The 16,764-nt window shown below is 39.6% G+C and overlaps 1 protein-coding gene across 1 annotated transcript; it reads right to left on the bottom strand.

Moving 5' to 3' along the window:
- Positions 1-440: 440 nt before the first annotated feature.
- Positions 441-1,244, bottom strand: LOC149249685 (uncharacterized). Its single transcript, XM_089453442.1, has one exon. The coding sequence runs from the start codon at positions 1,242-1,244 to the stop codon at positions 441-443; it is 804 nt and encodes a 267-aa protein (XP_089309568.1).
- Between the last annotated feature and the right edge of the window lie 15,520 nt (positions 1,245-16,764).

Genomic DNA, 16,764 nt, shown 5'->3' with positions numbered 1-16,764 from the left:
ATACTTGAAATCATTCATGAAAAGGGTTGTTCAATAAATATTAAAAAATAAATAAAAATAATAAATAAAATGGAATAGAACCTAATAGAAAAATGTTGACATGAAGCGTATATATAATATGCATCCTTTGATTTAAAAGTTTTTGTTGTGGCCCCGTATCCTTTGATTTAGAAGGAGACAAAATAATATCGAAATACATCCAAGTTCTTGCCTGCATGCCTCCATTAAAACAAGGCAAAATAATATCAAAATAGATCAAACATTGGGAAGCGTGGAAGCATCCAATAATGTCTACCTCGCCAACCTTATCAAAATATTAAAATACGTGCACGACATTCATTCTATTAGAGTCCGATATAAGTTGCTTGTAAAAGTTATTTCCAAAATACTTCCGAAACTAAGAACCGCAATACCGCATTATACCTCAAACTGGCATGACCTCAAACCGAGACAGTTTGGATCTCTGGATATACAGTGCCAGTCTTCAACGCTATTTTAATTTTCATAAAGTTCTTGAATTCTGACCACACCATTGTAGCATTCTTCTCCAACAACTCCTCTAACAAATCCATCTTCCACTCTTTTTCCATTCGGGCATTGAGATCTGCTACGAACCCACTTTTGATACCTTCACAATACTGTAAAAACTTGGCTGTTGCCAACCCTCCTGCATCCCACCATTCCTCAGTATTGTTAGGTTCGCCTATTGGTACCGATGGATTTGCGACATTGAAGCCTGCCGCTAATCTTATGTATTCAGCCATGCCTTCAAGCAGACCAAGGGGAGCCTTTTGGCCCCCGTTCCAGAGCCATAGACGACCCGTTTCTCTGTAGAGGGACTCTTTAATATCCTCTTCCACCGCATTTGCAATATATTCACTATTATTGTGTATTACGTTATCTTCAGACACTGCACACTCTTTGTAATTGTTATCGATTGATAACACTACAGTGTGAATATCTTTTCTTGGGTAGCGGGGATTTGCATAAAGAATTGTGTATACGAAATGGGCGGCGTCCTTTAAGAAAAGAGTGAGAGCATTAACCCTCCCTTGCATTAACACTACCCGTTCTTCATCTTGGCCGGAAGCTGGTGTCTTCACCACCACCACTATGTATTCCAGTGCTCTCTCAGCAGCTTCGTAGTTTGCCCAAATTGTGAGGATTGCCATCACGGTGAAAAACGCAATTCGCCTCCACAGCTGAGACACAGAGGAATTTGTCATTCTCCTTCCCATTCCCATTCCCATGCAATACGCTCATCATGATCCATTTCTTTCCATCAAATACTTGGTTGAACAGCTGCAACATACCCTTGATTGGATAACCATGTGAGGGTGGGGTCTCTATATGTCAAATATGGTAAATCCCATGGTGCCATGAACATCACTACAAGGCACCACTGTCATGGGCCAATCACACGTGAATGTCATATATGTATAAAAAGTTTAACGACCATGGACGGATTTAGTATCTGGCATTATGGTTCCAAATTTATGTCATGTCCCTGTAAATAGTTAGACGGCCATTGACATATTTAGGGTGTGGCACTATGATTCCCATGCACAACATGTCTAATTCGAACGTCGTTGACCATTAAAAGAACCGGAAGAGGATAAACATAAAAAACATATAAGAATAAAGTAAGATAAAATTGTAAATGAATTAGGTTTGGTTATTAAAGTGAGATTGTGTTAACTTTATTCAACAATATGGTGTGAATGGGGATATAACATATACAATGCAGTTTTCGGATATTCTCTTAAATGTATAAGAAAACAAGAAATAGATAGAGATAAAGATGAGGGAGTTCCCCCTGGTTGACCTCCGACACGGGATCCATAAGAACACATAAGTTCCTAAGGGTCCTCGCTTACCAACTCCCTTGCCCCAAAGTCATGTATTGCTTTACCTTTCTTAGTTTTTAATGAGATGTTAATTTATAAGACTATGTAAAAATGTTATGGTTAAGTTTAGAAATATGAAGTTATTGCTAAGTTTAGGAATATGAAGGAGGGGTTGGAATAAATTAAGGTGGTTCGTGTAGTTTATATTTTTTGACATTTAAATTGATAAGTTGGAATGTTGGTTAAAAGAAAATAGTTGTAGTGGCTAAATTTTGGTTTATTTATTTATTTATATATGTTAGTGGTATTTTTTTATGGCATAAAATCTTTATAAATTTAATAATTATTTTTGAATCTTTAAAAACTTATTTTAATGAGGAATCACTTTTGACACTTTTATATATCTTAATAGTTTAGCGAAAGTTTCTTCATATAAATATTTTTGAATTTATATTGATTTAATTAAAATTACAATGTTGAAAAAAATAAAAAAAATATAAAAAATATTATAATAAAATTTCCATAAAAATAAAATATTATAATAAATTTTTCAAATAATGTTATATATATATATATATATATATATATATTTTATTTTATAAATAAAATTATAAAAAATATATATATATATATATATATTATTTTATAATTAAAATTAAATGATAAAAAAAACAAATATTTAATAAGTAAATTATTTTTTCATACCTTTAATAATAAATAATGTAAAAATACTTTTAAATCAACATTGTTATAAAAATAATATATAATTTAATTATAAATATAATATATAATTTAAAATTTAGATTTATAATTTTTCCGGAATAAAATCTATATCTAGTCTATGTAAATCTCTTTTTTCATTAAACTATGTTTAAATTACCTAGAAACTTTCACTCTAAATCAATATCAAGAAAATAAGAGTCAGGGAGGCCGGTCAAATGGATCTGGTGCATAAATTTTAAACCTAGTTTATAGCTTTTATGCTCTTGACTTACCCAAGATAGCAGACATTTAGGTTTTGCTGCATGGCTAAATTCCTGATTGCGGTTAGAGTGTTGGACACAAGTTTAGGAGTTCTTTCTTGTTTGTCTAAGAGCTCGACAGGGTTTCTCTTGCAGAAGAAATTTCATTTTACTTTTTGGATTCTTATTTTATATTACATGAAGCATGTCCAAATATGATGTACATATTTTTGCAGTAATTTAGAATGAAATCTTTAAATAATAAGAAGATTCAAATCGGCTCAAATCGTACTACATTATAAAGGAGATAAGATTTAGTTATGATGGAAATTAATTGATTTCCATTAAAATATATATAATAAAATGTTGTTATATATAATCACAAATTATTTAAAATCCAAAATAAATTTGCTTCTTCCTTCTCTCACATTGAACTATTAAATTTAAAAAGTTTGAAAATATCACGGTAAATTTTCTCCGTACCATATTTCATCAAGTTGAAAATTGAAGATGAGATCCTATAATATATTTTATTTTGTAAAAAGTCTAGTACATAAATAAAATATATAATTATTACTTTGCAATTCATCATATTTATATCAGTTATTATTTTATTTTTATTAATAAATTATCAATAAAAATTTATTTATTTTATAAAATATTATAAATAATAATTATTTCTATTTTATTTTTTCATAGTGAAAAATTTAACTTAATTTATGTTTAAAATATATATAATATATCAATTTTTTATTTATTTAAAATATTTTTAATATAAGCACCATATTTCATAGTTGAAAATTGAAGATGAGATCCTATAATATATTTGATTTCGTAAAAAGTCTATTACATAAAAATATATATAACTATTACTTTGCAATTCGTCATATTTACATTGGTTATTATTTTATTTTTATTAATAAATTATCAATAAAAATTTATTTATTTTATAAAATATTATAAATAATAATTATTTATATTTTATTTTTTCATAGTGAAAAATTTAAATTAATTTATGTTTAAAATATATATAATATATTTATTTTTTATTTATTTAAAATATTTTAATATAAGTAAATTTGTATTTAAGATAAATCTAATTAGTAGTTATGATGGAAATTAGTTGATTTCTATTAAAATGTATATAATAGAATGTTGTTATATATAATTAGAAACTATTTAGAATCCAAAATAAATTTGCTTCTTCCTTCTCTCACATTGAGCTGTTAAATTTAAAAAGTTTGAAAATATCATGGTGAAATTTTTCCGTACCATATTTCATCACAGTTGAAAATTGAAGAAGAGATCCTATAATATATTTGATTTTGTAAAAAGTCTATTACATAAAATAAAAAAAAAATATAAAAATATATAACTATTACTTTGCAATTAGTCATATTTACATTAGTTATTATTTTATTTTTATTAATAAATTATCAATAAAAATTTATTTATTTTATAAAATATTATAAATAATAATTATTTATATTTTATTTTTTCATAAGGAAAAATTTAAATTAATTCATGTTTAAAATATATACAATATATTAATTTTTTATTTATTTAAAATATTTTTAATATAAGTAAATTTGTATTTAAGATAAATCTAATTAGCAATTGATTATAAATAAATAATTTTTCTTGTTATTTCTTATGATTTATTTTCATTTCCAAATTTATGATTTTAAATTTTTTGAGTCTTCTACATTAAAAATGCTCTATTTTTTCAGTTCTTGGATCACTTGCTTCTTGGAGAGAGAGTGAACCAGTGACTGCCATTAAGATTGCCTACAAACCCACCCAAGAAATAGGTCCCCAAAACCATAGTTCATTCAGAGCTTCTCACAGGTGACACTTTAATAAATTATTTTTTTGGGTAATTTGAAGCATATTACACAATATATTGGCTTATATTTTTTTGTCTTTAATTTCTATTATTTTTCTACATATTTATAAGTAGATAAATGAATGTGTGCCAATCATTGAGTTTTGTTATAAATCATAATAATATTCTTGTTAGACTATTTACAATTCGTAGAATAGAACTTTTTGCTAACCTTTGTTGCTGAAAGACATCAAACAGTGGTAGCAAAAAATATAATAAAATTAATATAAACAAATTCACACTTCCACTAAAAATTGAGTATTTTTTGTAGTGATGCAGGAGCATCCAACTTAGGCACCATGACCGGGTGTCGGTCTTTGCCAGGTCAAAAAGAAAAGTTGAATTTACTTTTATTAGTCTTTATGTTGGTTGACAGAATAGTAGGTATGACTTTTATTCTTATTTTAATTTCCAACTTAGCTAAGGGTAGTTGATCAGTTAGGGTCATTTGTTTGTCTGTTGTTAACAAGTCAGGGATTAATGATTGTCCTATTATTTTATAAAGAAAAAGACAAATGTATTTTAAGGGAAAATCTTGTCATGAGATAGAACGAATGAATAGTAACCAAATAACTGTAAAAGTCTGTAATTGAAAAGCAACTGTACAGTTTCATTAACTGGAACAGGGAAGCTATAAATGTAACAGGACAAAATCATGTAGGGGTTCAGTTCAATATCTCTCGCACTCAAATAAAAATAACAACAGAGAAATCAAAGTTCTGTCCATCTGTATGTCTACTGTAATTTATGTTTTCCGTTTAATGATTATCTAAGCATACAACTAACCATATACAGATTCTTGAAAATAAATTCTTCTTTATGTTTCCAGAGAGAAAGAACCAGTTCACATAGCGAGGCCAAAGAGCAAACACAGTACGAGGGTTTGTAATTCGTTCGAAGCAAACAACGAAAATAGAACAGGAGTGGTACAACCAGGGTTTAGTACAGGCCAAACACCTACAGGCCGAGCGAGAGTTTCCACAAATACATTTCAATTGACAGCCATATAAAATTGCCAGCATAGTTACAAGGTTCGTGTAGAGCTATACATTATATCTCAAGCAAACTGAAGGTGCATAACAGCAGTTCTGGCTACGAATTCGGAGTAAACAAACAACGAACGAAATTCAGGTAAAACAAACTTAATATTATTACATCTCCCTAAAGAATTTCCTTCCAAAAATTGCAAAGTCCAGCGTATTATAATTACATAACAGAACTGTAAAAACAAAGCTGTGAATGCTCAAACCATGAGCTATAAACCCTAGGTGAGGGTTTCAACCACAATATTCATACACATAGATACATAGACCCTAGAATGACAAAACCCTAGGTGAGGGTTTAGAACGAATTTGCAGTTACAAATAGAAGGTTGCAGTCAAGACACAGTGGAAGCCCAGAATTCCAGAGCCGTCGAGCATCGCTCACAGTGAGCCATTTGACAAGTAACGGGGTGACAAACCCATCCAACTCGAAGACGGAGTTAAAGACCCAAAACGAAGACTAAAATAAGTTCAAAGAGGCAGAGCCTATCGGACAAAACCAAGACATGTATGGCCAAACCCTCCAACAACAAACCCTTAACACCTACACAGCCATGATACACAGGTGTTAGCAGATACATTGCAGCAGAAGTGGAAGTATAGAGCTGGAAAGGAAAAACCAAAACGTTGAAATTGCAAACAATTACCTGAGAGTTTGCAGTGAGGCCAAAGACAGGCATCCCACCAACAGCGCCGACTGACTGTGGAGATCAAGGAGCAATCCAGGTCAGGAACTATGGAAGGAAACCCATAAGTTGAAACAGAGAAAGAGAAATTACCTGTGTGTTAAGCCGGAGACGAAAGAAAGCCATCGAGCCGAACCCGGAAGCAAGCAAATATTGAGTTGCTAACCGGAATGAGCTATACCAGTGCATGAGTTGACATACGGCGGCCTGTAGAACCCACAACAGAAAGAAATCGAAACACAACGGAGGTCTTACCCAGGCAACCACAGGATGAGCCACAACTGTCAACGAACCAGGGATTAAAGACCAACACATTCATAGCAAAGAGCAACCAGAAGCCTGCTTAGGACTTGCAGCATAGCTACCCACCAAGACCTTGCAGAGCACTGTGGAATAAACCCTCGACGAGAAACAACAAATGACCGAAAAGACCAATGAACAAAGGGAACAAGCATAGGGTTCAGCAAGAAATACACACTCCAAGGCAAGTACCTTTCATTATTGCTTAATTGAATGCCACATAAATCAAAACCCAAAATATCCGATGTGCATTTAATCCACGTGTAATCACCACCCTATGATTTAAATCAACCAAATAAACATTACAAAATCATTCCCATAACAATCGTTTATAAAAGTGTTGGGCTGGTCCCATCAAAGTGGTATCAAAGCAGGTTAAATTGATTGAAGACATGGAAAGAGGAAGGCGAGGTCGTGGTAGAGGTGTTCGAAGGTTGGCGGAGGAAGGACTAAGAGAGGAGATTCGAATTCTTGCTGCCCGTTTGGAGGCAGGGAGAAGAAGAGACCCAGAGATAGGTGATGACAGCGAAGAGGAAACTGAAGCAGCAGCAGATGGACCAGAAGGTGAGAGCCCAGAAGTGAGATTGTTGAGATCTGTTTTAGTGGCAAGCAGTAAACCCAAGCCAGAACTCCCAACCTATGATGGCAGCCTGTCTATCGAAGTTTTATTGGATTGGATCAGTGAGATGGATAAGTATTTCGAGTGCGAGGAAGTCAGTGAAGACCGTAGAGTTAGGTTCACTGCGACGAAATTGAAGGGACACACAGCCCTGTGGTGGGATAGTGTCCAGAACGAGAGGAAAAGATTGAACAAGTTGCCAATTAAAACCTGGTCAAGGATGGTGGCCAAGTTAAAGGGCAGATTTCTGCCGAAGGACTATTAGATTGCACTGCACAAGCAGGTGCAGAATATGAAATAGAAAGGATTGACGGTAAGGGAGTACAAGGAGGAGTTCTATCGAGTGAATTTGTGAGCCGGATATACAGAGGATACCGTGGAAAGAATAGCCAGGTATGTGAATGGGTTAAGATTAGAAATTTTGGATGAAATCAGTATTTTATCTCCAAAGAAAACTGAAGAAGTGTATCAGAGTGCGATGAAAGCTAAAGAAAAAATTATTAGAAGGCAGAATGCCCGGAGAGGATGAGGATCCGGCAGGGGAAAAGGCCAGTCATATGGTAGAGGGAAGACTGCTAGTAATAATGAGGAAGGTAGCAGTTCCAGAACTTCTGGATCAACAGACAGAGGTGATAATGCGAGAGGCGGTAGGTCATCCCAACGGGCAGAGGAAATGGCTGAGGAAGAGCGGTTGGTTACCAATGTTATAGGTGTCATAAATGGGGACACAGATCATTTGAATGTCCAGAAGCAGAACAAGCTGGACAACGGGGTGCATATGTTGCACAACTAGAAGAAGCAGCGACACCTCCCCAAGAAGCAGAAAATGCTCTAGAGACAGGGGAAGCCCTAGTGCTGCACAAGGTATTGTTAAATCCAGTAAAGGAGGTCACCGAACAGACACAACGGAAGGCTTTGTTTAGAACAGTTTGTAAGTCACGAGGTAAGTGTTGTAAGTTAATTATTGACAGCAGTAGTACTGATAATTTAGTGTCCACAGAGATGGTAGAAAAATTGGAGTTGAAGCGTTTGAAACATCCCAACCCTTACAGAGTCTCATGGCTGCAAAAAGGCCATCAGTTGCTGGTGGATGAACAGTGCGAGGTGGAGTTTCAAATAGGCAGATATAAGGATAAAGTCGTTTGTGACATCATGCCAATGGATGTATGTCACATACTGCTAGGCAGGCCTTGGCAGTACGACAGGAAAGTGGTACACGATGGATTGACGAACTGTTATAAATTTGTTAAGGATGGAATCAAGCATACGCTTGTGCCCATCAAGGAAGAAGGGACAGCAGGGACAAGTGAACCAAGGGCATTGTTGGTTAGTGGAAAACAGTTTCTGAAACAAGTTGAGGACAGTGAGATGGGTTACGCAGTTGTAAGGAAAGCAAGGACAATGTTGTTGCATATGGAGGTATCAGATTTACCTATAGAAATCCAGCAGATGTTGCAGGAGTTTACGGATATAGTGGTAGACGACTTGCCAGACAAATTACCCCCCAAAAGAAGCATAAGTCATCATATTGACTTCATACCCGGAGCCAGTTTGCCGAACAAAGCGGCATACTGAATGAGCCCCAAGGATAATGAAGAGATTAGAAAGCAGGTGCAAGAATTGTTAGACAAGGGATTGATAAGGGAAAGTTTGAGCCCTTGTGCAGTCCCAATGGTTCTCGCCCCCAAGAAGGGAGGAGAGTGGCGGATGTGCACCGACTCGAGGGCCATCAACAAAATCACCATCCGGTATAGGTTTCCACTACCAATGATGGATGACATGATGGATTGTTTAAGCGGGGCAGCGTATTTCTCTAAGATAGACTTGAAGAGTGGGTACCATCAGATTCGGATACGAGAGGGGGACAAATAGAAGACAACCTTTAAGACGAATGAAGGGCTGTACGAATGGCTGGTCATGCCCTTTGGACTGAGCAATGCGCCCAGTACATTTATGAGGTTGATGAATGAGATGCTGAAGGAGTACATCGGGAAATTTGTGATCGTATACCTAGACGACATACTAATTTTCAACAGGACAAGGGAAGAACACCTTCAACATGTACGTAAGGTGCTGGAAAAATTACAACAGAATAAACTGCTAATAAACTTGAAGAAATGTACCTTTCTGCAGAAGGAATTGGTTTATTTGGGCTTTGTAATAGCAAAAAATGAACTGAAGATGGATCCGGAGAAGGTGGCGGCGATAGTTAATTGGCCATCTCTGAAAAATTTATTCGAGGTACGTAGCTTTCATGGACTAGCGAGTTTTTACCGGAAATTTATAAGGAATTTTAGCGAAATTTGTGCACCAATGTTGGACACCATTAAAAAGGTCAGTCAGCCTTTTCGATGGACATATGCAGTGGAGAGAAGTTTCCAGTTATTAAAGAGGAAGATTACTGTGAGGCCGATCCTGAGATTGCCAGATTTCAAGAAGCTTTTTCAGGTTCGCTGTGATGCTAACGGTACAACTATTGGAGCTGCACTCAGCCAGGAGGATAAGCTTGTAGCGTTTTTCAGCGAAAAGCTGAATGAAAGTCGACAGAAATATTCATCGTATGATAAGGAGTTCTATGCTGTTATACAGGCATTAAAACACTGGAGGCATTATCTGTTGGGAAATGAATTTGTGTTGTTCTCAGATAATTCTGCACTACAGTATGTAATGCAACGACACAAGTTTAACCACAAACACGCCAAATGGGTGGAGTATTTGCAGAGTTTCAACTTCGTATTGAAGCATATTAGCGGACAAGCCAACAAGGTGGCGGATGCACTAAGTAGGAGAGCTTTACTTCTGCAAGAAAGTACTGTGCAAGTGCTGGGTTTTGAGCACTTAAAAGACTTATACCAGACTGATACAGATTTTAAGGAGGCCTACGAGGCATGTTAGAATCCCTTGGTGAGAGATAACAGTCCATGGTTGGACTACAACTTATAGGATAAACTGCTGTTTAAGGGAGGACAGCTATGCATACCTGACTACTCGATGAGGGAGAATATTATTCGGGAGAAACATAGTGGAGGTCTGGCCGGACATTTCGGCATGGACAAGACACTCGAGCAGCTCAGTCATTTCTACTTTTGGCCAAAGATGCGGAGGGATGTGCAGTGGTTTGTGGCCAGATGTAAAGTGTGCCAGTTGGCAAAGGTCACAGTCAAAACACTGGACTGTACACACCGTTACCTTTTCCAGGCAGACCGTGGGATTCAGTTAGCTTGGACTTCGTCTTAGGTCTACCTAAGACACAAAGAGGTTACAACTCGGTGATGGTAGTAGTGGACAGATTCTCGAAAATGGCGCATTTCATCCCTTGCAGGAAAACCAGTGATGCCACCCACGTGGCCCACTTGTTTTTCACAGAGATTGTCAGATTACATGGGTTGCCTAAGTCTATTCTGTCGGACAGGGATGTGAAGTTTACAGGACAATTTTGGCGTACCTTGTGGAAGAAAATGGATACACAATTGAGTTACAGTTCTGCTTATCATCTGCAATTGGATGGACAAAGATAAGTTGTAAATAGGAGTCTAGGAAACCTGCTGCGAAGCCTGGTTGGAGAGAATTTGCGGATGTGGGATCGAGTGCTGGCACAGGTAGAGTTTGCTTATAACGATTCGCCTAACCGTAGCATAGGCTTCAGCCCTTTTCAAATCCTGTACGACATGCATCCTCGCAGAGTGCATGAACTGCGGGATCTTGGACTGCAAGAAAGGCAAAGCGCAGATGGAGAAGATTTCGCTAACGCGATGAGGGATTTGCATGAGCAGGTAAAAATCAAATTATAGGACAACAGCCTAAAGTATAAACAACAAGCAGATTTGAAAAGAAGGGAAGTACAGTTTGATGTGGGAGACGAAGTCCTCGCGCATTTGCGCAAGGAACGCTTCCCTAAGGGTACATACAATAAATTAAAGTATAAGAAGATAGGACCCTACAAAGTCCTTCGGAAATTTTCGGCAAATGCCTATGAGATACAATTGCCACCCGGAATAGGCATTTCACCTATCTTTAATGTAGCAGACCTATTTCCCTACACGGCTGACCCAGAGAAGAAGGAAGAAGATGGAACCACGCAGCCTACACGGAATACCCGGAATGGAGGAGTGATCCGGATTTAAACAGGAACGCAACAAATTACAGAGATAACCATATACACAAAGATGCAGCGGAAATAATACTTCATTTCATTAATGGAAAAATACTGAAATATGCTTACAACCAGAAATGGAAATAAACCAGCTAGGGCGATGGTAGCTTATCCCTGAGAAGAGATGTGATGGCTACATGCCTCTGAACTGTTCCGAACTGTATTACAATGAGGCTCGAAGGCCTATTTATTGTTGAGAAACAATGGAAAACCCTTCACATCCCGAAACCTAACCCTAGAAGATGAAACACCAAATTGTGGGCCCGTTTGGGTAAATTGGTACATCAATTTCCCGGGGTCGTAACTTTGGCATACGATCTCCGTTTGACGCGTACGATAGCTCGTTAGAAAGATCTATCCGAGTACTACCACTTTGGGAGGCAACATGGATGGACCCATGTTGCCCCAGAATCCCAAAAAAACGTTGTTTAGGGCCTCAAAACGGCTCCGGAAGTTCAGGACCCAAAAAACTGCTAAAAATAGTAAACTGTGCTACAATTTAGGAAACTAAAAAGACTAAAAGAGACAGTTGTGGGGGTCCAAATGGGATAGGTGGGTGGCCACCAACATCCACCTGGATCATTCCTCCCCCCTTAGGAAGCAATGGTCCCCATTGCATTGAGTTCCTCCATCTGCTGAACTTGTCCTGCAATTTTTGATGTGTCCAGTGATGGTGGGAAGCATGGTTGACGATGGTCCACATTGAACATTTGGTGCAAGCGAAGGAATGGAGGAATGATGTGCTCCAAAGCATTGTTCCCCATAGCCTTGGTACTGCTGTAAGGACCATGTCGGAGTGGTCTGAGCTTCTGATGGGTTCTGGTAAGGCGTTCTTTCTGTCGATGCAACCATACTTTGTTGCCCACCTGAAACTTGTGTGGTACCCATGTGGGTGGGGAGAAGTTGTTCCTGTGTTTTGTCATGACCGTATCCCTTTGCTGCTGCCGCTGCATCGAGCAACCCTTTGCAGGGGTCATGGATGTAGCAACGATCTTCCCCTTATTTTGGGAGTGAACTAGACAGATGAATTTCCTGGTCTGTGATATGAGCTTGCTGCCTTTCTTGGTAGTGATCAAAGATGTGGCGGTAGGTGGGGCTACCTCCGGTATCCTGTATAATGAATTATTCAAAGAAATAATGACAGCACGAGGCCTTGACTCATACACAGCATGTCACTTCCACAAGTATGGTTATCCTAGTAATACATCACAAACTTCAAGGGGAGCAATGTCACACAATACCTCATCCGTGAAGGGCTTGATGTTGTATGGAAGGCGACACTGCTGGCTCACACGAAGATCTCGTCCTTGGTGAAGCCACCCGATACTGTACGGCTGTGGGTGTGGTGTAGTCGGTAGGCCCAACCACTTCACGACCTCTGTGAAAACCAGGTTCTTTTGGCTACCACTGTCAACAATGAATCACAGCTGTGAACCCTTCACCCACATCTGTGAGTGGAAAAGACGCTCCCCCTCCTCTGGATCTTCGGGCTCATTTTTCTTGATCTTGGCAGTGGCAACAGTGGCACTGGGATCCGCATCAATGATCTGCTTTCGTTTACCATTCCCCTTGTCGAGTTCTGGCTCAGGGTCAGAACATGCATCTGATTCGGAAGCCTTCAACTCAGCCACCAACGACTGCTTGGTCCGACACTCACTTGTGTTATGAGTGGGACTTTTGTGGAACTCACACCACTTTCCTGTGTCCTTCTTCGGCTTCGTGGTGTTGTTCTTTTCTTGTGGCTTCGACGGGTTATCTTGGGTCACCCCGCCTTGGCTTTGTCCTTTGGGCTTCGGATTTGCAGATCCAAAGTCTTGCTTCTTCTGTTTGAACTTTTGCTCGATTTTGACAGCGTATCGGTATGCTGTGCCGAGTGAGGGGACGTTCAAGAACCCCATCTCTTCCTGGATGTATCTGTGTAGGCAGCCGGGGTATTTGAGTACCAGATGCAGCTCAGAATCTTTGATACCCAACTGTGTGCGAAGGGTATGAAAAATGTTTGTGAACTCCGACACATCTTGGTCTCGTCCCTGCCGCAGTGTGGTCCATTTGATGTATTTGTCCTCATAGCTTCCGACAGGGTAGTACTGCTCCTTGATGGCATCCCGAAAGTCATTCCAAGTGGGTGCAGCTGAAAATAGTGAGCCTGTACTTTCATCCTTCTGCTCGCAGTAGGTTTCCCACCAGTCCTTGACGTGGGGGGCTGCTTTGAGAAGAGCGAAAACAATCTTTTCCCAACTTGAAAATTCATGAACAGAAAAATACCCATCTAGCAGATTTAACCATTTATCTATGGCATCTGCGTCTATTTGACCCTCGAAGATGGGGATTTCAAAATTAACTTGTACCTTAAATGGTGTGGCATTTCCAGAGTCGTTTTTGGGAGCCGATGCGTCGCCTCTAGGTAGCCGCTGAAGGATCTGGGCAAAGCTGTCCATCATCGCGTTTCGTTGTCGCTCGAGGGCTTCTTCGAGCAAGATTTTGATGGGATCTCCTGCCCCCTCGTCTTTCTTCTCGTCTGCCATGGGAGGCCGTTGGGATTTGCGAGGCTGGTCTTGCAAAGGTTCAACCAGTTCAAGCCCTAACTCCTTATATCCCGACCTTGTTGGGGAAATGCAAAGAAAAACAGAGAAAAAGCAGACCGCTCTGATACCACTGATCCGGATTTAAACAGGAACACAACAAATTACAGAGATAACCATATACACAAAGATGCAGTGGAAATAATACTTCATTTCATTAATGGAAATATACTGAAATATGCTTACAACCAGAAATGGAAATAAACCAGCTAGGCGATGGTAGCTTATCCCTGAGAAGAGATGTGATGGATACATGCCTCTGAACTGTTCCGAACTGTATTACAATGAGGCTCGAAGGCCTATTTATTGTTGAGAAAAAATGAAAACCCTTCACATCCCGAAACCTAACCCTAGAAGATGAAACACCAAATTGTGGGCCCCGTTTGGGTAAATTGGTACATCAATTTCCCGGGGTCGTAACTTTGGCATACGATCTCCATTTGACGCGTACGATAGCTCGTTAGAAAGATCTATCCGAGTACTACCACTTTGGGAGGCAACATCGGTCCATGGACCCATGTTGCCCCAGAATCCCAAAAAAACGTCGTTTAGGGCCTCAAAACGGCTCCAGAAGTTCATGACTCGAAAAACTGCTAAAAATAGTAAACTGTGCTACAATTTAGGAAACTAAAAAGACTAAAAGAGACAGTTGTGGGGGTCCAAATGGGATAGGTGGGTGGCCACCAACATCCACCTGGATCATTCCTCCCCCCTTAGGAAGCAATGGTCCCCATTGCGTTGAGTTCCTCCATCTGCTGACCTTGTCCTGCAATTTTTGATGTGTCCAGTGATGGTGGGAAGCATGGTTGACGATGGTCCACATTGAACATTTGGTGCAAGCGAAGGAATGGAGGAATGATGTGCTCCAAAGCATTGTTCCCCATAGCCTTGGTACTGCTGTAAGGACCATGTCGGAGTGGTCTGAGCTTCTGATGGGTTCTGGTAAGGCGTTCTTTCTGTCGATGCAACCATACTTTGTTGCCCACCTGAAACTTGTGTGGTACCCATGTGGGTGAGGAGAAGTTGTTCCTGTGTTTTGTCATGACCGTATCCCTTTGCTGCTGCTGCTGCATCGAGCAACCCTTTGCAGGGGTCATGGATGTAGCAACGATCTTCCCCTTATTTTGGGAGTGAACTAGACAGATGAATTTCCTGGTCTGTGATATGAGCTTGCTGCCTTTCTTGGTAGTGATAAAAGATGTGGCGGTAGGTGGGGCTACCTTCGGTATCCTGTATAATGAATTATTCAAAGAAATAATGACAGCACGAGGCCTTGACTCATACACAGCATGTCGCTTCCACAAGTATGGTTGTCCTAGTAATATATCACAAACTTCAAGGGGAGCAATGTCACACAATACCTCATCCGTGAAGGGCTTGATGTTGTATGGAAGGCGACACTGCTGGCTCATGCGAAGATCTCGTCCTTGGTAAAGCCACCCGATACTGTACGGCTGTGGGTGTGGTGTAGTCGGTAGGCCCAACCGCTTCACGACCTCTGCAGAAACCAGGTTATTTTGGCTACCACTGTCAACAATGAATCGCAGCGGTGAACCCTTCACCCTCATCTGTGAGTGGAAAAGACGCTCCCCCTCCTCTGGATCTTCGGGCTCATTTTTCTTGATCTTGGCAGTGGCAACAGTGGCACTGGGATCCGCATCAATGATCTTCTTTCCTTTACCATTCCCCTTGTCGAGTTCTGGCTCAGGGTCAGAACATGCATCTGATTCGAAAGCCTTCAACTCAGCCACCAACGACTGCTTGGTCCGACACTCACTTGTGTTATGAGTGGGACTTTTGTGGAACTCACACCACTTTCCTGTGTCCTTCTTCGGCTTCGTGGTGTTGTTCTTTTCTTGTGGCTTCGACGGGTTATCTTGGGTCACCCCGCCTTGGCTTTGTCCTTTGGCCTTCGGATTTGCAGATCCAAAGTCTTGCTTCTTCTGTTTGAACTTTTGCTCGATTTTGACAGCGTATCGGTATGCTGTGCCGAGTGAGGGGATGTTCAAGAACCCCATCTCTTCCTGGATGTATCTGTGTAGGCAGCCGCGATATTTGAGTACCAGATGCAACTCAGAATCTTTGATACCCAACTGTGTGCGAAGGGTATGAAAAATGTTTGTGAACTCCGACACATCTTGGTCTCGTCCCTGCCGCAGTGTGGTCCATTTGATGTATTTGTCCTCATAGCTTCCGACAGGGTAGTACTGCTCCTTGATGGCATCCCGGAAGTCATTCCAAGTGGGTGCAGCTGAAAATAGTGAGCCTATACTTTCATCCTTCTGCTCGCAGTAGGTTTCCCACCAGTCCTTGACGTGGGGGGCTGCTTTGAGAAGAGCGAAAACAATCTTTTCCTGACTTGAAAATTCATGAACAGAAAAATACCCATCTAGCAGATTTAACCATTTATCTATGGCATCTGCGTCTATTTGACCCTCGAAGATGGGGATTTCAAAATTAACTTGTACCTTAAATGGTGTGGCATTTCCAGAGTCGTTTTTGGGAGCCGATGCGTCGCCTCTAGGTAGCCGCTGAAGGATCTGGGCAAAGCTGTCCATCATCGCGTTCTGTTGTCACTCGAGGGCTTCTTCGAGCAAGATTTTGATGGGATCTCCTGCCCCCTCGTCTTTCTTCTCGTCCGCCATGGGAGGCCGTCAGGATTTGCGAGGCTGGTCTTGCAAAGGTTC

Source organism: Pinus tabuliformis, chromosome 7 (genome assembly GCF_031772625.1).
Source record: "Pinus tabuliformis cultivar Carrire ecotype Pingquan chromosome 7, CPIR1, whole genome shotgun sequence".
Classification (NCBI taxonomy): Eukaryota; Viridiplantae; Streptophyta; class Pinopsida; order Pinales; family Pinaceae; genus Pinus; species Pinus tabuliformis.
Note: the sequence above shows the minus strand (reverse complement) of the source record. Positions and strands in the feature narration are given on the sequence as shown.

What these genes read in the sequence shown, in the direction of transcription:
- LOC149249685 (XM_089453442.1), bottom strand. Translation starts at nt 1,244, where the DNA reads ATGGGAATGGGAAGGAGAATGACAAATTCCTCTGTGTCTCAGCTGTGG.